The sequence below is a fragment of the Macaca nemestrina genome, chromosome 15 (genome assembly GCF_043159975.1).
Source record: "Macaca nemestrina isolate mMacNem1 chromosome 15, mMacNem.hap1, whole genome shotgun sequence".
NCBI lineage: Eukaryota > Metazoa > Chordata > Mammalia > Primates > Cercopithecidae > Macaca > Macaca nemestrina.
This window is the reverse complement of record NC_092139.1, coordinates 2,127,939-2,150,890: the sequence shown is the minus strand read 5'-3', so window position 1 is coordinate 2,150,890 and position 22,952 is coordinate 2,127,939. Positions and strand designations below refer to the sequence as shown.

Below are 22,952 nucleotides of genomic sequence, written 5' to 3'. Positions count from 1 at the left end.
TGGTTCTGCTCATATGTGTCTTACTTACTGGGGTTCTGGGTCACGGTTCAGTCCCACTGCCTTCAGAGCTAGGAAGCTGAGGCTCTGAGGAGAAAATCCAGAGGAAGGGCAGGGACAGGTGCCCTCGAGGTGCTACCTGGCAAGCGTCTTCCTGAGCAGTCCTGCCCTGTGGTGCCACTGGTCCCACCTGCTGTGCCTGCTCCCAGACCCAGCTGGCCTTCCCCACCTCAGTCCCAACACAGGGCAGGAGGCGCCCCCGCACTCTTGTCTCACCCACTGGACCACCCGGGGTGCAGCCTCCCAGGCTGCCTGTGGGGTTGGCAGGACCCGGGGCTCCCTCCTGACATTGAGCATGTGTTGGCCTCTGGACTGACCTCCCACACAGAGGGGCACCAGGGAGAGGTCAGTAGCCTCTCCTCAAGCTCCCTGGGCATTCCTGGAAGCCCCAGGGCACAAGCAATGTGCCAACATCCCGTCCCCCTCCTGCTCTTCCAGCTCACTCTCACTTTCACCAGCAGTCTCACCCAGAGGGCACCAGCCTTGGTCTAGATAAATGCCACTTCATCTCCACAGATGACCCTGGATTTCTCACCTCTAAGCCTAACTGTCCCCCAAACCCAGAGCTCCATGTCCAGCTGCTGACCCACTATTGCTTCTGGCACCCAGCAGGTGTCTGAGAGTTTCCCTGCCTAACTCAGGAATTCTTCAGCTTTTCCCCAGTTGGCTCTCCCTGCGCCACCTGTCCTCCTCACCTCGAGAATGGCCTCTTTCCCTCATTTGCCACCTCTGGCCTAAGAGTGAGTCCTGAGCCCTATCTCCAAAACTTTTCTCAAGCCTGTGGCCTCCTTGCCACCCCTCCTGCCCAACACCTCTTACCTGGTCTCCTGTCTCCATCAGTCCTACTCCATGCCACAAGACCTAAGAACACACATCAAATTATGTCACATGCAGTTAAAATCTCTGCGATTCTCTGTTGCTCTTTAGATAAAGTTCAAGCTCTTTACCATGTGTTGGGAGGAGGACTGGCACGAGGAAGACCTTTATACATCATTGTCATTGTCACCATCACCATAACTCTTATCACCGTCACTACCACCATCATCACTACCACCACCAATCTCATCATTTCAACTATTACTGTCACCATGATCATCATCACCACCACCATCCTCATGACAACCATCACCACTACCACAACCATCTCATCTCGACCATCATCACCATCACCAACCCCATCATCATCCTCATCACAACCATCATCACCACCATCATCTCAACCATCACCACCATCACAACCATCATCATCTCAACCATCATCACCAACCCCATCCTCCTCCTCATCATCATCGTCATCCTCATCATGACCATCATCACCACCACCATCATCTCAATCATCACCACCATCACAACCATCATCATCTCAACCATCATCACCAACCCATCATCATCATCATTATCATCATCATCCTCATCACAATCATCATTACCACCACTATCATCTCAACCATCACCACCACCACAATCACCATCATCTCAACCATCATCACCAACCCTATCATCATCATCATCATCCTCATCGCAACCATCATCACCTCAACCATCACCACCACCATCATTACCACCACCACCACCCTCATTACAACCATCACCATCACCACCATCATTACCACCACCATCCTCAATACAATCAACACCATCACCACCACCACCACCATCACTGTTGTTGCCAGCATCAACACTATCATCATCATAGTTTGCCTACAAAGCAAGAGAGGGTCTTGGCTCAGTGTAAACAGGCTTTGATACTCCAAGCTCCCTCCCTAGCAGTGGCAAGCCAAGACCCAGGAGGCAGGCACACCCCCAGATAGTGCCTCTATCACTGGGAATGAGGCCTGTTCAGAGGGAATTGTCCACATTTGTTTTGTGCTACTATAACAGAATACCACAGACTGTATAATTTATAAAGAACAGAAGTGCATTGACTCACACTTCTGGAGGCTGGAAAATCTAGGATTGAGGTCTGGCGTCTGGTGAGGGCCCTCTTGCTGCATCCCCCCATGGGGGAAGTCGGAAGAGAGGGCAGGAGAGAGAAAGCAGGAGGAGGCTGAACTCGTCCTTTTATAAGGAACCCACTCCCAAGATAATGGCATTAATCCATTCACTCCAGCCTCATGGCCTAAGTTTCCAGCACAAGCATTTGGGGGGACATATCCAAACAACTGCAGGAGTTAACACCTCTCAGGTCGTTTAGAGATATAAACAATGAGGGTTACGATGACAATGTTTATTAGCACTCTTGGGCTTTTTCCATTTCCCTCATCTGATGCAACCGTGAATAATTTGCCACTAGGAGCTGGGTCAGCCAGGCCCAGGAAGTGGCCCCTGCCTCACTCAGCCAAGCGTAAAACCTGCCATCCGGCCAGGGCCAAGATCCAGGCACAGACAACCTCTCGGCTACTTGACCCCCCCTAGCGAGATCCGCAGTAGCGGAATCAGCGGTAGCCCCGGAGATCAGGAACTTCCCCAGGGCCCCCCAGCCCTTCCTTGCTCCGTTCCGGCCACTCCAGTGGCCTCCGTGCCTGCCTCCAGGGCTTGTGCTTTTGCTGCCCCCTCCTAGGGCATACTTTGGCCAGTTGTCCACTGATGACTGGGGTCTTTGCCTACATGCCATCCCCTGGGAGAGGCCTGTGCTACCCACCCCACCCTGGCCAGGTAGGTCTGTGAGATTTCCCTGTATGTCTCGTCACTACTTAAAGTTGGCTTGTTTATTTGCGTGTTTATCTTTCTGATCCATCTTCCCGGAGTGCCCTGGGAGAGCCACATTCCTGGAGGCCAGAACCCAGTCCCCTGCAGGGCTCAATGCACTTTGTGGAGTGAATGGATCACTATGGTTACCTGGCCCGGAGCCTGCCAGGCAGAGCCCTTTCTATGTGTGGTGGCATCGGTGCTCCCAACAGCCCTATGAGCTTGAGGTTCTTATTAACTTCATTTTAGAGATTAAAATCCCGAGGCTCAGAGAAATTAATACGATTGCCCAAGGTCACACAGCAGGTATCTCTCAAAGTCAATAATCCCATCCAAGTCTGCTAATCCCAAGCCTGTGCTCTTAGCAGCTGCACACACTGCCTCAGCCTGTGCCACACAAAGCAAGAGCCCATTGCCGGCGGTTTTTATGAATTATTTTTAAAGTAAGGTATATATATGCACACACACACAAATATACTTATGTGTGTGTGTGTGTGTATATATAAATAGGGTATTATTTATATATATAAAAACAGGGTATTATATAAAGTAATGTATATGTATATACAGGGTATTTAAATTAAGGTGTAAGGCCAGGCACAGTGACTCATGCCTGTAATCCCAGCACTTTGGGAGGCTGAGGCAGGTGGATCACCTGAGGTCAGGAGTTTGAGACCAGCCTGATCAATACGGTGAAACCCCATCTCTACTAAAAATACAAAAATTAGCCAGGCGTGGTGGCGCGTGCCTGTAGTCCCAGATACTTGGGAGGCTGAGACAGGAGAATCACTTGAACCCGGGAGGCACAGGTTGCAGAGAGGAGAGATCACACCGCTGTACTCCAGCCCGGGCGACAGAGTGAGACTCCATCTCTAAATAAATAAACAAATGTGTAAGCAAAGTGAGTGACAGAGCAACAGGGTCTTGCTATGTTGTGCGGGTGCTCCTGCTTCTCCACCCATCCCCGGGGAAAGGGCGTGTGGTTGCTTCCAGTTTGGGGCTGTTCCGAATAAACCCTCTGGACACATTTGTGTTCGGGCTTTGTGTGGACGTAAAGTCTTGCTTTTCTTGGAGCAGGTTTGCTGGATCCTACAGCAGCTGCGTGTTCCACTTGGGAGGAAGCTGCCACACTTCCACACACAGCACTTTCTGCCTCCCACCAGCAGTGTGGAGGGGCCCTGTCTTTAGGCACATTTTTTAAAACTATAAAATGTTTTTTTAAAAATACATCACATCAAAGTTCCTGCTGTTACTGGATCCTGGGGCGTCGCTTTGCCAGCTAGGAGCCTCTGTGGCTGCTGGCGACTTTGCCTGAGTTTTGCTGGCGCCTGCTGGGCTTGTTCCACTCACTCGGCCTGGCAGCCTGCCCTCGGCTCATGCTACCAGCCTGGATCCCACGCCTGCTGAGGGCAAGCCAGGCATGGAGCGGCAAAGGGTGTGTGAGTGACCGTGGGATCCGACCACTGCTCACAGCCAGCCATGCCAGCTGCGGCAGGGTGGGCAGCTCCAGACACTAGCATGGGCACTGGCTCCCTGTGAGGCTGCAACTGGTCTAGGCAGACCATAAGCAGCTTCCATGGCTGACACTGGGGAACGCAGTGGTGCCCGGAAGCTTGGAGCTACCAGGAACTGCAGGGGCCTAAAGAGGCTGTCTCAGCCCTAGCTCCGGGAGCTCCTAGGTCTGGGCTCCCCGAAAGGCCACAGCTTGTCTCTCCTTCTCTCTTCTCTCCTTCTTGTCACCCTCAATGTGGTGAGCAGGGGCGTTCTGTGTTACGGCTCTTTCAGCCCTGCCATTTGGTGGGTCTCAAGTTCCTGTCCTGTGACCAGGAAGAATGAGGTATGCAGACAAGTGGAGGGTGAGCAAGATGAGAAGAAGCTTTGCTGAGTGTTAGAACAGCTCACGGGAGACCTGTCGTGGGCGGCTCCTCTCTGCAGCTGGTGGTCCCATCATCTCTTCTGGTCTGGCTGAGTCCGGGACTTTTTATGGGCCTCACAGGGGAGGAAGTGCGTGCCGATTGGTCCGTAGGCGGCCATGGATGGGCCCCTACCACAAGTTCCCACTCTGGTCCATGGGACCAGCAGCCCAGCCCCCAGGTTTCAGGCCCTCCCTGGCTTGAAGGTGTGTCTTCACCAGGGACTCACCCGTTTCCACCAAGGAGCCTGTTTGCTGCCGTTCATGGCACCCAGGCTGTTTGTGCCAAGGGGCACCTGCAGGTCAGCACCAAGCTGCCCTCAGCGCCCCCCTCGACCGCCCTCACATGCTCATTGGTGCCCAAAGTCTGGAGGGGGCTGAGGTGGCAGGGGGCTGGCATGTGAGCGCTGCCCCAAATGTGCACACAACTGGCCGGGTTGGAAAAGTGCCCAGCCTCAGCGTTCCTCCCTGATCAGGCAGGTGCTGACGGGGAAGTCAGGCAGTGGGAAGCACTTCCGGGCCTGTGGGGACAGGGGGGCCTTCCTGGGCTCCGGAGAGTGCAGAGATGCCTGGGTCCACAGCCATGGCTTGGGCGGCTGTAGCTGTGGCTGGGAGGGTGGGGCTCTTGCCTGCTCCCCGCTCCCAGAGCATGGGGGTGCCCGGGTTGCAGCTGTGGTTTGGGCAGCTGCAGTTGTGCCTGGGGAGCTCCTGCCACCTCTGTGGAGTGTGGCATCACCCTGGGGGCCAGCTCTGCCTCAGGACCCCTCTCTGCCCACCCCGCCATGTCCAACCATGCTGCTTTTCTGCCAGCCTGTGACTTGGCTCAGCCCCATTGCGGTGGCTCCCGGGGGCAGCCGGCTTGGGGGTGGGGAGGCTCCTAGGGGTGCGGACTGCCTGCCTCCTCTCCGTGTCTTCCCTGCAGTGGCGGTGGGCGAAGTGCAGGTGGTGAGGTGGCCTCAACCACCTTTGCACAAATGAACCCAACACACTCGGGTGCGGCCCCACAGTCCCGCTGTGCCTTCTGCCAAGTGCTCAGGGGCTCCCAAGACACAGTGGGGAGTGAGGTTGAGGCCGTGGTGGAGGCCCTGGGCCTGGGAGTGGGTCCTGCCCGGCCGTGTAAGGGTGGGAGTGGTGCAGTCAGCTGCCTCGGGGATGTGGGGCACGGGGTCCCATCACCGCCATTGCTGCTCCTGCAGCCACTCCTGCCACCACTGCTGGCACCTTCCTGCTGCAGCTGGCATGATGGCAGCGGCTGCTCTAGACGCTCCACACGCTGCAGCCATCACTGCCTTTGCCATGTTGAAGGGTATAGTTCAGCGGCACCGAGCACATTCACAATGTGAATTCATCACCACCATCCATTTCCAGATCACTTTCCAGCTTGCACACCCAAAACTCCATACTCAGTAAACAATAACTCCCCCTTTTCCTCTCCCCAGCGTCTGACAACCCCCATCCTATTGTCTGGCTCAGTGAACTTGACTAGGGACCTCCTATACGTAGAATTATGCGGTACTTGTCCCTTTGTGACTGGCTTACTTCACCGAGCAGTATGTCCCCAGGGTCTATCCATGTTGTAGCAGGTGTCAGAGCTTCCTTCTGTTTTCAGATTGAGTGATATCCCCTTGTGTGAATGGACCATGCGTCTGTCAGGAGACACCGCGTTGTGTCCACCTTTGGTGATTGTGAACATGGCTGCTACAAACAGGGACGGACGAATATCTCTTCACGTCCCTGCTTTCAATTTTGGGAGGTATATACCCAGAAGTAGAATTTTATTTTTAATTTTTTGAGAAACAGCCCTACTGGTTTCCACAGTGGCCGCACCATCACGCGTTCCCACCAATAGTGAGTGCAGGTGCACTTTTAAGAAATCCCTGGAAATATGACATCAAAACAAAGGCAGCACAAACACAGACACCCACGAGTACATCAGATTAAACAGCTTCAGCACAGCAAGGGAAACCAGCAGAGGAAAACAAATATTTCCTCCAGGCGGGAGGAAATGTTTCCAGTCTCACATCTGATAAGGAATGGACATCCAGGTACATGTGGGACTCACACGACTCACCAGCAAGAAAACAAGGAACTCAATTTTAAAACAGGTCAATGACCTCCACAGAGATTTCTCCAAAGAAGACAGGATAATGGGCAACAGGCATACGACAAAAGTGTCCCATCAGCACTCATCAGGGAAATGCAAATCAAAACCAAATGGGCTATTGCCTCACACCTGTTAGGAGGGCAATTGCGAAAACACAGAAGCCAGCCAGCGTTGGGGAGGATGTGGAGAAAGGGACCCTTGTGCACTGCTGCTGGAAATGCAAATCAGTACAGTCATTATGGAAAACACTGTGGAAGTTCATCAAAAATTAAAAATACAACTGTTCTAGGATCTAGCAATCTCTCTGCTGGGGATGCACCCGAGGGAAGTGGACTCTGCACCTCGGGGAGACACCAGCACCCCCATGTTCATTGCCACACTGCCCACAACAGCCAAGATATGGAAGTATCCAACGGCAGAGGAGTGGATTTTACACGCGTGGTGTAGATACACAGTGGAGTACTACTCAGCCCTAAAAATGAATGAGATTCAGGCAGGGCACGGTGGCTCACGCCTGTAACCCCAGCACTTTGGGAGGCCAAGGTGGGCGGATCACCTGAGGTCAGGAGTTCGAGACCAGCCAACAGGAGTTCGAGGCCAGCCAGCATGGTGAAACCCCGTCTCTACTAAAGATACAAAAATTAGCCAGGCGTGGTGGCGCATGCCGGTAATCCCAGCTACTCAGAGGCTGAGTCAGGAGAATCGCTTGAAGCCAGGAGCCGGAGGTTGCAGTGAGCTGTGATGGTGCCTGGGCAACAGGGCAAGACTCCATCTCAAAAAGCAAAAAAGAATGAGATTCAGTCATTGGCAACAACCTGGATGACCCTGGAGGACATTATGCCAAGTGAAATGAGCCAGGCACAGACAGACACTACATGTTCTCACACGTGGACTCTAAAATTCAGGTTGAACTCACAAAACAGAGAGCCGAAGGGTGTTTTCCAGGGGCTGGAGGGGGCAGCAGAGACTCTGGCCGGAGCACAAAGTTTCAGTTCTAAGATGAGAAAGTTCTGGAGGTCTGATGTACAACGTGGTGATTACAGCTATTAATGTACACTTAAAAACTGGAAAGAGTGGATTTTAAATGTTCTCACCACAAAAAAATGTAAGTATGTGAGGGATGACTGTGCTAATTGCTTCATCGGGCCATTTCACAGAGCATACGTACGCCGGAAACTGTGTTGAACACTTTATGGAGCATTTTTATTTGTTGATTTAAAAAAAATGAATTAATTAAAATTTGAAACCTGAAGTTCCCAGAAGGCAAGAGTCGGGGACTGTGCCGGGGGGCGGCTGTCCTTACTGGCCGCAGTCTTCCCAAATTCAGGCCTGAGAGAGGCTGAAATGGGCCTCTCTTTCAGAGAACGTGCGTTCTTCCCAGCACCGAGCCACCCTCGCAGCTCTGTGCATGCAGCAGCCAGAGGATGTGCCATCAGTTCAGGAGGGCGAGAATAAACCAAGATCCTTGCAGCTCCTCAGATGCCGGAGGGGCTTCCAGGCCTGGGGAATGAGGTCCTCTAAGGGAGGGGGGCAGAGGCAAGGCTGGAGCACCACCAAATGCCAAGTGCCCCAGTCTGACACTCGGAACCAGCCCAGGAGAAAGGGAAGTTGGCTGAGAATAGCCAGGCCCAGCCAAGGCCCCCAGCCCCCGGCACCACGACCGTCTCCCTGAAGCTCCCAGCATACCCCCTTATTCTCTCCTGGAGATTGTCCCGTGTCACCTGGCCTAGCCTGCCCTGCCTGCCGGGAGCCTCCCTCTCCTGGGACCCTAGCCCCATCCAGAGGCCCTGCCCAGGGCCACGGGATTGGGTGGGGTGGGGCAGCTTCTCTGGGGGCTCCAGGTCCTGGGGTTCAGTGGCGTCCTCCTGCTGGTGGTAGCAGGGGTGCTGGGGGCATAAGCCTCCTGGACCGAGCAGGGGACCCCAGGGGCATGCTGGCCAAGGGGAATCCTGGACGGGGATCGGGAGTGTCGTGTCTAGGGGGTGGCAGAGAGGAAGGGTCTGAGCTGTGTGTTGTATGGTGACACCTCTGGTCATGTGGAGGAGGGGCAGGGGACAGAGACAGAGACGGAGAGCAGGGTGGAAGGCACCGGCAGGTTGGAGGCGCCGTCTTCCCAGCCCCTGACGGACCACCCTGGGAGATGCCTGGCGTGGTGGGGCCTGGCTCAGGGCAGGTGTGCCCTGGGCTGTGATTGTGGTGATTCCTGCTGGGTGTGAGGGGCCACCCAGGGAGCTGGCACCCACTCGGGAGGAACGCACCCTGCCTTAGGACAGGCCCATCCAAAGAAATACCGCTGTCTCCCAGTGGATTTCTTAAGACCAAGAAATAGGTGCTCAGTGGACCAAGTGAGGAGCGTTCAGAAGGTGGCACTTTGTCCCGCTGCCCTGTGTCCCGCCCTCCCCACTGGGCAGTCTGCTGGTGCCCCTGTCCCTGAAAGAGCGCCACGGTTTCAGGGCCCCAAGCTGCTGTGCAGCCCGCTCTCTGGGATGGCAGCGAGGCTGAGATGTTTCTCCCTCAATAATGCCCACCACTCCCACCCTGTCACTCACTCGACAGCTCCCCACAGGCAGACTCCAGGCTGTCTGCAGTTTGCTGAGGTAGGGTTGCGTGCATTCTATCTGGTGACAGGCAATGTCAGGTTATTCTCCCAAAAGGCCCTGGCAGCTTACCCCACACCCCATCCTTGCTGATTTCACCTTTGCCAGCTCCCTCCGGGGACCTCTGAGACAGTTTTCCAGGACAAGGAATGGCATGAACATGTCAGCCTGTGTGGATGAAACAGGGAAGATGGCTGCAAGGCGTGTGCCCACACAGAGGTGTGGCCGTGGCCCTCAGTGTGAGGCTGGTGGGGAGGCTGCAGCACTGTGGAAAATGCAGATCGCACAGAGCAGAGGCGAGTCCGTCCCTGGAGCTGGCATCATAAATGTGGCTATCATTGGGCAAGGCCAGAAGAAAATATGGAAAATAGGAAAGTCGCTGCTGGACTCATGTCCTTGGGCCTTCGACAAATTTTTCCCTTTAAACATTTCCTTTAATATTGTTGTAATGTGGTTTTTACAATAAATAAAATTCCTGGGACAAATAGAGGAGGCAGACAGAAAGAGAGAGGCAGAAGGAGAGAGAGCCCACAGCCCACCCGCAGCCCACAGCCCAAAGCCCGCAGCCCGAAGCCCGCAGCCCGTGGGGGAAGAGGAAGGCGCCTCCAGGCAGTACGGGGGAGGCTGCAGATGGGGCTGGACCTGAGGAGGGGCTGGGCCGTGGGATTCTCTGAGCCCAGAACTTGGATGCCTTGCTGCAGACATGTCCTGGGGCTGTGCAGGACACAGATGGCCACAGAAGCCAGGGTGTGGTCGGGGCTAGGCCTACCCTGAAGGCTGCTGAGGAGGAGCAGGTGATGGTGGGGTGAGGACTTGAGGAGCAGGGGACACTCGTGTTCCCAGAGGAAGCTGCTCTCCCAGGGGTGCCTCGGTGGAGCAGAGCAAATGGGGCGAACGGACTGAGTTCACGGCATTTTAGGATGTGGGACCTGGGGTAGGGGCTTGGATAGAAAGGCAGGGAACAGGATTAGCCTGGGAAGGAAAGGGGGATGTGGCTGCCTCTTCAGGGACCGGAGTGGGAGTCTGCCCAGGAGGGTGGCGGCGGAGGAGAGGGTGGTGCGGGCAGGGAGAGGTGGCCACAGACACTGGTAGTGCCCAGGTTTTCTGACAACCTCAGCCACTTGGCCAGAGCATCTGGAAGGATTTGTGGGAAGCATATCTGGGGGAATCAAGCCTCTGTGACGGCACAAAGGAGCCCAGCAGGCCTGGCTCCAGCGCCAGCCAGAGGAGGGGCTGGGGGATGAGACAGGCCAGGAAGGCACCCCAGGGAGGTGCAGCGCGCACCAGCCGACTCAGCCCTGGGCCCTGTAAGCAGGAGCCACCCCCTTCCTGCAGATGGAACAAACCATCTGGGTCAGGAAATTGAGCTGGCTCGTCTAATCTCCTCTGGAGCTCCACGTTCCTGGGGTTTAAGTAGAACATCCAGGCCTCTCAGTGAGCCAGAAAATCCCATTTCTACCCTGTGACGGGGAAAATGAAAAATCTGTGAGTCCCCTACATGGGAAAGGGCCCGGCTTGCCTGCAGGATGCAGACTGCATGTCACCTAATCACAGAAAGTTCTGGAAGATTCCTTGCCCCTGTGTAGGCTTAAATATTGCTCACTAGCTTTGACAGTTCACCCAGCCCCTGGGCAGCATGTTCCAGGGCAGAGCAGGTCGGCACAAGATGGACAGGGTCATGGTAATTCCAGGGTCACAGGACCCCAGGGACAGCAGACACCACTCAGGAAGGAATCTCAGAGACCTGTGGGCATCCCTATTTTTGTGCCTCTGGGTTCTATCACCTGACTTCCCCCAATAATGAGCTCTGCACATGGCCATGGATCTCTGCACACGGCCACGGATCTCTGCACACGGCCAGGGAGCTCTGCACACGGCCAGGGAGCTCTGCACACGGCCACGGATCTCTGCACACGGCCAGGGAGCTCTGCACACGGCCAGGGAGCTCTGCACACGGCCAGGGAGCTCTGCACACATCTAGGGAGCTCTGCACACGGCCAGGGAGCTCTGCACACGGCCAGGGAGCTCTGCACATGGTCAGGGAGCTCTGCACACGGCCAGGGAGCTCTGCACATGGTCAGGGAACTCTGCACACATCCAGCGAGCTCTGCACACGGCCAGCGAGCTCTGCACACGGCCAGGGAGCCCTGCACACGGCCAGGGAGCTCTGCACACGGCCAGGGAGCTCTGCAAACATCTAGGGAGCTCTGCACACGGCCAGGGAGCTCTGCACACATCCAGGGAGCTGTGCACACGGCCAGGGAGCTCTGCACACGGCCAGGGAGCTCTGCACATGGTCAGGGAACTCTGCACACATCCAGCGAGCTCTGCACACGGCCAGGGAGCCCTGCACACGGCCAGGGAGCTCTGCACACGGCCAGAGAGATCTGCACACGGCCAGGGAGCCCTGCACACACAGCCAGGGAGCCCTGCACACGGCCAGGGAGCCCTGCACACGGCCAGGGAGCTCTGCACACATCCAGGGAGCTCTGCACACGGCCAGGGAGCTCTGCACACATCTAGGGAGCTCTGCACACGGCCAGGGAGCTCTGCACACGGCCAGGGAGCTCTGCACACATCCAGGGAGCTCTGCACACGGCCAGGGAGCTCTGCACACGGCCAGGGAGATCTGCACACGGCCAGGGAGTTCTGCACACATCCAGGGAGCCCTGCACATGGCCAGGGAGCTCTGTACACGGCCAGGGAGATCTGCACACGGCCAGGGAGCCCTGCACACACAGCCAGGGAGCCCTGCACACGGCCAGGGAGCTCTGCACACATCCAGGGAGCTCTGCACACAGCCAGGGAGCTCTGCACACATCCAGGGAGCTCTGCACATGGCCAGGGAGCTCTGCACATGGCCAGGGAGCCCTGCACATGGCCAGGGAGCTCTGCACACACAGCCAGGGAGCTCTGCACACTGTCAGGGAGCTCTGCACACAGCCACGGAACCCTGCACATGGTCAGGGAGCTCTGCACACACAGCCAGGGAGCTCTGCACATTGTCAGCAAACTTTGAAAGGGCCCGGCAGGTCACCTTCCTTTCACCCCCAAGTGAGTGAGGCTGCAGTGGGGTGTCCATGTCCTTGGACAAAGCTCCAAAGCTCCTAGCTTCTCTGAGGCTCACAGAGGTGTCAGCTTGGTGGGGAAGGTGCCAAGGCAGGGCCCTGGAGGCGGGGACAGGGACTGCCCACTTCCATTTGCCAAAGTCCCAGCAAATGAAACATGAGGGAATGAATGCTCAAAGAAGGCTGCAAACAATTGCCGACAACGCAAATGACTGCATTTAATGCTTTTACCGTAAACACCCTCAATGCAATATAATCTTGCCAGTCATGCTGGGTGGGCCAGGATGAGAGTGGAAGACCTGACGGGTCTGTGCCTCGGCGGGTCCAGGACTGCATGTACGGTTGTACTGGAAGCTAAGGTTATCACTTACCTAATGCGAGGCCCTTCCAGAATGTGAGGTCCCAGCCAAGTGAGCCCTGTGAACAGCTCCACCCCCAGACCTGTGGGCAGGCACAGGAGCCAGGCAGACCGAGGCAGTTCCAGATGCCCTCGGGATGGCAGACGTTTACCTCTTTGTAAGAGTGTATGTAGAAGACCTCACAAGTAGATCACCAGTGAAATTCAGATGACCCTTCTAGAGAGGCTGTGGGCAGCCAAGGCCCCAGGTGTGGACAGGGCTGGTGCTCTTCGGTGCTGGGGGCAGCACGTCTCTTCCTGCAGCTCCATGTGCCTTTGCCATGGAGCCACCGGCATTCAGTGGCCTTTTCCCCACTTGGCTGATATGTGTCCCCTGGAACTCAGGGCACTCCAGGTGTCCTCAAATCATGTGTCAGAGCTCAGGGCCGTCTGGCCAGGCAGGGAAGTCCAGATTCCAATTTTTTCTACCCCAAACCTAATCTCTAACAGCAGGCTCTGAACACACAGGAATTAGTTGGTGGCTTCTAAAGAGAACATGATACCATAATGTAGCTGCCTGTCCAGATGCTGAAGCCTGTGCTTTCGCCGGACCCTGGTGCTTGTGAATGACGGTCTCTGTTCTCCTGGGTCAAAACTTCCTTCACCACCATCAAGAAGGCCACCCTTTGTCGGCAGGTTAAATGCAGTGTTATTCACATATGGTTGATTTGGGCATCTATAATCCCAGGGCGAGAGGCCACCATCCACCAGCATTTTGGAAGAACGCCTGAGACCTGAGACCTGGTGCAATGGAATCAGATTCCCTGGTGGCCACTGTTAACGGTGACAGATTCTCTGAAACAGACAAAGATTGAATTGAGTCTGTCTCCCTGGAGTCGTCCTGCTCTGGGAGATGTAGAGGGAGGACGGCAGGAGGGAGGACAGTGGGAGACCTCTGTTGCTCAATTGCTAGGCTGCTGTCACCAGATGGTGGATGGTGTTTGTACAGCACTGGCCAAGGGCCCAGCTCAGCGGGGCCAGTGCCTCAGGTCACGTCGCAGGCGAGAAAAGCAGCATGGATAGAAGACGAAGATCTTCGTCCCACGGAGGGCTTGCCGTGTGCCCCGCAGGACACAGATCACCGGGAAGAGCAGGAAGCGGAAGCCCAGGAAAAGCAATGCCACGCCCGAGGCATGGCCAGCAAGCTGGGCCCTCCAGCCACACCCTGCTCCAAAGGGGCTCCCGACAGGGAGGGACATGGACTGACGATTTCCAAGAGAGAACATGCTTTCTATCATCCATGGAATTTTGCTACCTAAGAGACTCCCAGCCACCTGTGCCCTTCCCTAACCTGACAATCTTAATTCCCCCATGTAACTCCTCCATCGCAGACATTTGGACAACCCTGGGCTGAGTTTTTCCTAAGGCCACTCCGGCCTTGTGCTTCTCTTGTTCGCTAAGCTGTGTGCCAGCTGCCAGCCCACATCTGGGTCGCACCATGATCCTAACTCCTCACCTGAACTTAGCAGGTAACAGATTGAAACGTGCCACTCTGTAGCTGAGAACTTCAAGCCACGTTTTGCCTGCAGCCTGATCGCCTTCAGGCTTCAGCAAAATCCTCTTTCTCATGCAAAGCAGTGTAGTCATAACTTAAATCATTGTTAGAAACTTTCTCGAGAGCCTCCCCTGCATGGTCACAGTCTAAGACTTTGAAATAATGAAACAATTAAACGATGTTTTCATCATTTCTGAGACTTGTCCATTATCATGAGGCTGAAATGGCCATTTTTTTTTGTAAGTCAAGGAAGGACAGGCAGTTTCAAATGCGTCAGCTAAGACACATACCAAATTGATAGAAAATAGAAATGAAATATGACCACGAATGGAAGCAACCACAAAAATATTATCAGGATTTTAAGTATCCTCCTAATCAAGTAGTAATAGCTAAGTGAGGTCATTTTTTGGATACCATTCCTGGTCAGAGCCGGGAATGATGTGTGTTCCAGGCTGGACCCCCCAGGCGGAGGCATCAGGATCCCACGCTGTTTCTGGGTTGGCCGTCAACCTGTCCCTCGACCTGACGTATCTCTCTCTTCTCTCTCTACACTTCTCTTCTGATCTTCAGATCGGTTTTCCTCCAAGTGACAATGTCCATAGAGAGGGAGGCGGAAATACAGGCTGTCACCTTTCAGCTCTTTGGGGTGCCTCTAAAGATGATGTCAGAGAACAGTAAGTGGCCAATAAACATGCAGCATCTGTTCCGAGCCTTCTGAAGCCGCCCTGACAGGCAGCAGCGCAGCCCTGCAAGGCCACAGGGGAGCCAGGGGTTCTTGCTTTCTTTTTCTTTTAATTATTTCCTCTCAAAAAAGAAAAAAAAAAGAAAAGAAAGAAAAAAAGCCCTGCCAGGATAGAACTTATTGAGTTCAGTGTGTTCCAGGGCACATAATCAGGATGCCCTTGTTCCAAGACACTGCTGTGCTCTGTAGCTGACCCCCTGAGTCCTCTAGGACAAGACTAACGACAGAGTCGGCTCCCAAAAACTGGCGCAGATGGACCCCACCATGTGGGGCCTGGAGTTGGGCCAGTCCTGCAGACCACCTTGATGGCCTGCGGCAGGACCCTTCCAGCAGCTCGCACAGGTGTGGCCTGGGTGAAGGCCTCCTGGCGCTCCTAGGAGCCTCTTGGGGAGCTTGGGCACCAGGGTTTGCCTTTGAGGACAGGACTGAGGGCCTGTGTTTGCATGAATGTACCTGAAATGTTTGCTCTGGATTTACATTTCCAATGGTGCCTATGCAGGAATCCCAAAGAATGCCTGGTGCGGTCTAAGGCAGGTCTGAGGCCGGGAACACTCCACAGGCAGCAATATTTGGCTAGAGTTTAATACCATTTTGTTTCTTTTTATCGATTTTTATGGTAACCTCTTTGTGGTAATTGACACTGACCTTTTTAAAAATAAACTTACCCTTTTAACCAAATATGTGAATGGTTTAAAGGAAAAACACTGTGTAAATAATGTTTTGAGGGGATAGAATCCAGAAGTGAGTTTTGGAAACAGAGTCCAATCATGCTTCTGACATTTGAAGTGCTTCTCCAGCATCATCACCAGATGATGGGCTATCTCTGCTCACACGCCTCCTGTAACAGGGAGCTCACTACCTCTCAAAGGCACCTTCTGTCGGGTCTGCCTGGAAACGCTGCTTCCGCAGACTCCGCACCTGAGGCCAGGTCTGCAGGGATGCTCAGCCCCCTTCCTTCGCAGGGGAAATACTTCTGGATGTGCACCTTCCACTCCTGGCAGGGCCGCGAGCCCCTGTGGCAGTGCTTCACCCTCTGGGAGGGACCCTCTCCATCTGGGAACAATGCGGGTAGCGTTTTCTCTTAAAGGGCGGTGTCAGGAATGGAAGCGGATATACCCAGCAGCAGTGGGCCTCGCATCTGCTTCCAGAAGTGGAGGCCGGCCTGGGACAGCGGGAGCCCTGAGGACACCACCAGGGGGTCCCAGGACCAGATGCGAGTGGGCACAAGCCCCCAGCCCTGGAGGAAGGAAAACCATTTCATAAATAACCGCATGGGGTTGTGGGCTTTTCTCACAAGCCTCAGCACCTCCTTGGCCTCTCCATGGTGAACCCACCCCCCACGCTATGCCACCAGGCCAGGCCCTGCAGCATCACCTCCATGGCTGGGGCTTCCTCACCAGCCTGCGGTCGTGGGGTGGTCATTTCCCCCTTACCTGACTTATCTCAGGATTCACACACACACACTTGACTTTCGGAAACTTCTTTTAAATTAATTTCACTGACACTAAAAGGGAAGCTTTGTGGAGTGTGATTGTGGTTACCTGTTAATACTCGGCAACAATTATGAACCCTGATATGAGCCAACTTCTTCCGTCTTATCCCCTTTGAGGACGCTCTGTCATCGCCCCCATTTTACAAACGAGGAAACTGAGGCTCGGAGGCCTGGGGCAATGTGTTCCAGAACAGACGGCAGGAAGCCGGGGTAGGAATTCCAACAGGGAATTCCCTCTGTGGAAGGGAACGTGGCTGGCACCTCCCTGCCTTCCACCCTCAGTGCTAACGTGAAAAAGAGGATGGTGTTATGGAAAAGGCAAAGGGCTGGAGATCCCCCGGATTCCCAGGTTAGGGCGCCGGTCTCACCGTGCGCGCAGGCGGGTCGCGTGCCAGAACAGAACCGGGGGTCAGGCCGGGGGCGGCAGGCACCTTCACCAGGACCGCCCGTGGCGTTCCCCCAGCCCCTCCGCCGCGGGTCCCACGTGGCCCAGACCCTGCGGCGGCCTTTCCGAAGGGCGGAGCCGAAAAACGGCGGCTTCGTTCCACTCGGCCCCACAGCGCCCAGGAGCGAATCCCGAGTCCGCTCGGAACCGCCCCGCCGCGTGGCCTGGGGCGGCGTCGCCACCGCGCGTTCTCGGCTTCCCGGCTGCGGCAGCGATGCCGGTCCTTGGAGCTGGAGCGGGGATTCCGGGAAGCGGCGGGGCTCGGGAGAGAGACGCCCGGGTACCCCGCCGCGCGTTCCCGCCTCTGTGCCCTCGCGGGGTGGGGCCCCGGACGCCGCTGCCATTGGCCGTGGGGGGTGAGGCGGACCCCGCGCAGGAAACCCCGCCCCTCCCTCTGCGGCGGGGGCGGCCCCAGCGGATGAATGAAGAGACGCGGGCGGCCCGGGAGGCCAGAGCGTGGAGCGCAGCGCTGCGCGGCGGCCAGGCCCTGGAGAAGAGGACGGTGAGTGCGCAGGGAGCGGGGAGCGGGCGCGGGTGCGCAGGGCCCGACCCGGTGGCGTAGGAGCGCGGCAGGTGCCGCCATCGTGGGCGGGGGCTGGAGCGCCGGGGGTGATGCGCGCCGGGGCGGGAGGCCTGGGCACCGGTTCAGCGCCCCGAGCCTCTGCGCGGGGGCGGGCAGGACCGAGCGGAATCGGAGGCCAAATTGGCCGCTTCCCGCAGCCGGCTGCGCAGGTAGGAGCTCCCGAGTCGCCCGCAGGAGGACCGCTGCAGCGGGTGCGGGGAGGAAGCGGGTGAGTAGGGGCTGGGGCCCTGGCGGGGACTGTTGGAGTGGCCGGGACGGGTGACCTGGGCAGGTGGCCCGGAGCGCGCGCAGGTGCAGGCCCCACAGGTCCAGCTGGGGACGGACGCGCCTCCGCGGAGCTCCAGGGTTGCGGAGTCAACCACTTGCGGCGGCCGCTGCTGCTGAGTCAAGGAGGAAACCTTCATGCACGGAAGTTTCTGGGGGCGGCTGGGCTTTGTTCGCGCCAGAGGCGCTCGAGACACCTCCAGATGGGTAACGCGGGCGGAGCGCACGGGGCTAGTTTCCAGCAGCGGCAGTGCCCCTTTCCCTGCCCCACCACGCGACGTCTTGGCCTTGGCTTGGGGGAACTCGGGCGCCCCCCACGTGCAGGCAGAAGGTCGGGTGCCCTCGCGTTGCTGTTGGGCGCCCCTGGCCAGGGAGGATGGAAAGGAAGGAGCAGGCAGGCTTAGCTGCCCTAGACCGGCCCTAGACCGGGAACCCGGGAGCAGATCCGACTTCCACTTCCAAGGGAGAAACCGCCTCCCTCATTGGCGCCCCGAGGGGAGAGAGAAGCTCAGCGAGGTTTCCATGTGGTCTGCGTGGTTGGTGAACCCTCAGGCTGGGGGGTACCCCGCTTGGCGTGCAAGGCCCTCTTTGGAGCTGCCGCGGGACCAGGCTGTGCGTCCTGTTTCTGTCTGGAGGCGGCTGGAACGCGGTAGTTTTCCACATCCATGCAACCGGCTTGTCAGCTGCTGCTCCTCAGCTGTGGTTTTTGGAACTTGGGTTACCTCCATCTAATCAGAAACTGGCTCTGTGGAGCCCGATATCAGCGAGGTTTTCATTCCCAGCACCGCAGAGCAGATGGATCTCAGAGGACAGCTCCTTGGTCTTAGCCGGTTCCACTTGTGAATCTGGTAATAATGACAGAGACAGTGACAGCCGGGGCTAGGTGTTGACTGCTGGAATGTGCCGGACATGGTAATGTGCCGGTCAGGCTGCCCTGACTGCACTTGGCAGGCTATGTCCTGCCTTCCTGCTGGGCAAGGTCAGCAGGTGGTGCCTGGAAAATTCTTCATGAGGGAGCTTCCCTCCCGAGTGGCCATGACCTAATCTGTGGGTGTGGCCCCTAAAGCAGGTGCTGGGCAAGTCCCTACCATGGTGGAGAGCTGGCTGGGCACGTGGCAGGCAGGGCAGGCTGGGCTGGGTGAAGGGTGGCCAGGTGGATGGACGTGCTCTCCTTGCTAGAGCAAGTGACTCCAGTGACTAAGCCCAGAGAGACTGGCTCTCCTCAGGGCTCTGATGGGCCCCTTGGCTTGACCAAACCCCATTGCAGCTTTGGTTCCAGGTTGGTCTGACTTCCAAATGGCAAAGTTTTTCTCAGCCCATTGTAGAATGAAAAGTTAACTTATCGAATTTAGTATTGTGCCTACAAGGTCCTTGATCTGGATGTCTCCATGAGTGTTAATCCATTTCTGGGGCGGGTACTGCTGAGCCAAAATACATTCCTGGCTTCCTGGACTGGTCGACCAGAACATGTTGGGTCCTGGTGCTCTCCCCAGCGGTTGGTTGTAGGTGGTCAGAGATGAGCCACAGAAAAGTCAGCGTGCAGCCTGGTGCTGGGGGCAGGAGGGAGCGGGGCCCTCAGAGCGCCTGGCCGGGAGGGAGCCACGCCAGGCCAGCCCTCCTGCTTCCTCCAGCGGGGTGTGGACAGAGGCCACAAAACGTTCCCTCACTTGCCACGTGACTGCCTCTTTCACAAGTGGCAAGGTGCACATTGTTGGCTTTTGGACAAGGACATGGGACAGTCCTCGGACCTTGCTGTCGCTTTTGTTCTGGGACAGGGACCACTGGCCCCCAGCAAGCTTGCTGAGTGTCAGCTGACTTCAGGCAGGATCTGGGTCTTGCCCACTTGTTGGAACCACAGGTGCATGGGGATTGCACCCTTGAACAGGGAGGGAGGCGCCAGCAACTCCCATGCTAGGTTAACAAGTTCTGGGTGACTCGGAGCCTTGGCCCTGCTGGGGGTGTGGGGAGGAAACTGGCCCTGCTTCTGGGACTACAGACTCTGGGCTTGTCCTCCTGTTGGTCTCTGCAGAGGAAGCAGACTGGGGCCACAAAGAACAAACTGGTCCTGGGGACCCTGCTTCCTTCTCTGGCCCATGCCAGCCCTTCAGGCTACCTGCTGTCCTCAGATACTGGGGTCTCCAGCTGTCTCCCACCCTTCAATTCTTTTCCGTAGGCTCCTTCCCACCAGCATCACACAGAATTAGACTCTGGGACTACATTTCCGGGGGAAAGTGTCTGCTTTTTAAAACCACATGCCTTCTGCAGAAGCCGCTCCCCGTGTAGCCTAAGCGTAGCATGAGACTTGCCACCCCTGGCTGGGGTCGCTTATGGATGCCAGAGAACCCAGATTCCTCTCCCTGCCGTGTGCACCCAGGCGCCTCCTGCCCACAGACCTCACCTTTTCTTGGTGTTTGTTTTTAAATCTAGCAAGACTTGGGGGGGGGGAGACCTGAGGCATTGCCCCTCTGGTCCAAGCCACAGGGAGAGCTTGGGATGCTTTGGGTGGCATGTGGCGTCCAGTCTGCCCCAGGCTCACTTGGGTCCGAGCCACAGGGAGAGCTTGGGGTGCTTGGATGCATGTGGTGTCCAGTCTGCTGGGTGGCGTGCGGTGTCCGGTCTGCTGGGCGGTGTGCGGTGTCCGGTCTGCTGGGCGGCGTGTGGTGTCCAGTCTGCCGCAGGCTCACTTGGGGCCTTGCATTTGCCACTGGGCTCTGCCCTTCGGGAGACACTGCGGACCTGACACTTGGACCCATGGGCCTAGGAGGCCACCTGGAAGGAGAGTGGCCCAGCTGTGCTAGGCAGGTCCCTCATCCGGACAGAACCTGCATCCCATAGCCTCTCAAGCCCCCCGAGGGCCCTTCTGGGTCTTGTCTCTCCCACAGGTTGAGCCCCTTTGCTGGCGGGCCCACTGAGCTGCCCGCTTTTCCCTCCCACCACCTGCCCTGCCTCCTGTGGTGCATGGGGTTCTCCTGGAGGAGGGAGGTCATGGGCATCCCCCACCTCCTCACCTTCACCCTCAGGAGTCCCAGGGCCCTGGCTGCTCTGCACAGCAGGCTGGGAAGCAGGCTTTGTGCCCAAGGACTAGCCTGAGAACCGGGAGGTCCTTTCCCCTTCCCCAGAGAACAAGGAGAGCTGTGAATACCATGGGTCTGTAAAGGGGACCCCCACATGCAGGAAAACCTGAGTTGTGGCATCACTTACACCTTTGCTCACCAGTAGCCGAGGCACGGTGGGGGTCCTGAGCATGGGCAAGGCAAGCCACTTCCACTGCAGCCATGGAAGGAGGCTGAGGAGGCCAGGGCAGCTGTGCACATCTGCGGCAGGCAGGGCCTGCGGGGCTCCGGGGCCGGACAGGATGGATCTCCATTCTGAGTCTGTTTCCCATGAACTCCAGTGCTGACTGGGCCCACTTTGAGTAGGACGCTCAGTGGCTCATTCCCGTTCTCATAATGTCTCTGTTATGGGGGAAACTGAGGCAGAGAGCGCCGCCTCCCCCATGCCCCCGCCCATGACCTGCGTGGCTTGGAGCCAGCCTCTCTCTTCTTCTCAAACATGCCTTCACATGGCAGGAAGCTTTTAGTTCCATGGATGGGATGATGAGTCGGAAGGAAGAGTAAACCTGCACACCCAGGTTCAGTGGGCGGAGACTGGGTGCAAGCAGGGACCTTCAGGTTGAGGGACGGGTCTGTCTGGGCCCGCCCTGCTGCTGCGCCCCGGCTCCCTCTCACTCAGATAGTCCTTCATTGTCGGCCCCATGCAAAGCAATGGCTTCCTGCCTGCTCGCCTATGCGAGGTCACCAGGTATGCAAATTGGGGTGCACCAGGCACAGCTGAGGCCCCCAGATGCTGCTGCCAGAGTCTGTGCCTCAACCTAAAGAAGTGAAAGCTCCCTTCATTCATTTACCCAGCTTGAGGAGGAGACCCCAGTGTGAGTTTGGAGACAGAGGAGAGAGTCCCAGGTGTCACAGGGGGCTGGTGTGGCAGGGGAGGTGGCTGAGGATGGTGTGGGGAGCAGGCAGGCGCTCAGGGCAGCCTCAGAGCCGTCAGGTGCCAGGAGGAGGGACTCGGCTTTGTCAGGTAGTGCCTGGGCTGGAATCTGAAGAGAAAGGAGAACTGAGACCCTGTGGCCCTGCCTGGCCTCCAAATTCTGAGTGGGTCCTGGAAGCCGGGCCTGAGACATCCCCTAATGTGGAGGGGGTGCTACCCACCCAGCCCAGCTCCAGGCCTCCCTGGGAATATTTGCTGGGCCACAGTAAGTCAGGCAGGTCAGGCCCAGGGTCTGGGAGGCTTAAAATACGTCTCTCAGAGATGCTGTGTCCTTTCCACATGCTGCACTGAGAGCGCTTTGCAGAGAGCCAGACTGGGAAGTAAGTGGATGGGGCCTGGGGAAGTAGGTAGGCTTTTAGAAGTGGCACAGGCTGGGCTGTGTCAGCTGCCCGCACATGGGGATACACTGGCACCCCAATTCCCACAAGCCAGGCTGTGTCAAGTACCCACACGTGGCCACTGGCTCCTCACAGGACTTCCTCCCGAAGTCCTGGCTTGAGAGGAGGGGAGGCAGAGGTCAGCTGGATTCACCTCTAAAAGACCCTAGCAGAGAAGTCGACCTCTTATCCCGGGGATGCAGCTGACTGACCAGGCCAGCATGAGGAAATTGGAAGAGAACTCTGGCCCCCATGGCCTCCTCCTAAAAGCGCAGGCACAGACACATACACAGGTGCACACGCATGCGTACACCCTCCCCAGGCCTGCCCTCGGCCGGAGGCTCCAGGGACACATTATCCCCCGGCTGATCGCCTTGGCCTAATTCACGCCCTGGCTGCCAAGGCCTCTGGCAGCAACTTTCCCCTTCCTCCCCTGCGGGGTTGTTGTGGGTTAGAGCAGGGACAGGGCCTGAGGGGGCTAAACTCCCAGGGAAAGGGCAGCTGGCTCTCTCGATGCACAGGGCGGGGTGGTTTGTGTTTCTCTCGGGCTGAGAGCCACCTAAGGCTCCACTCGGCTTCCTCCGGCCTCAGATGTTCTCCCATGGATGGAGGCATCAGGGTGGCAGGGAAAGGACAGGCCCAGAGGTGAGTGGGTGTCCCAGGGTGGGGCAGCCACAGGGGGCC

General features: G+C 57.0%; 1 protein-coding gene across 6 annotated transcripts in view; it reads left to right on the top strand.

The window, feature by feature from the left end:
• The first annotated feature begins 17,382 nt into the window (after window positions 1-17,382).
• Window positions 17,383-22,952, top strand: part of LOC105470522 (solute carrier organic anion transporter family member 4A1) — a 37,414-nt gene continuing 31,844 nt past the window's right edge. For 4 of the 6 annotated variants that reach the window (XR_011613163.1, XM_011722606.3, XM_011722607.3 and 1 more), the window contains exon 1: window positions 17,384-17,499. Coding sequence is in view for 3 of the 6 variants with exons in the window: in XM_011722606.3 (XP_011720908.2) it covers window positions 17,416-17,499 (84 nt within the window). In the remaining 3 variants the exon portion in view is untranslated. Of the gene's footprint in view, window positions 17,500-17,651; window positions 17,789-22,952 lie in introns of those variants that run through there. The other 2 variants (XR_011613164.1, XM_011722609.3) reach the window with 2 other exon arrangements.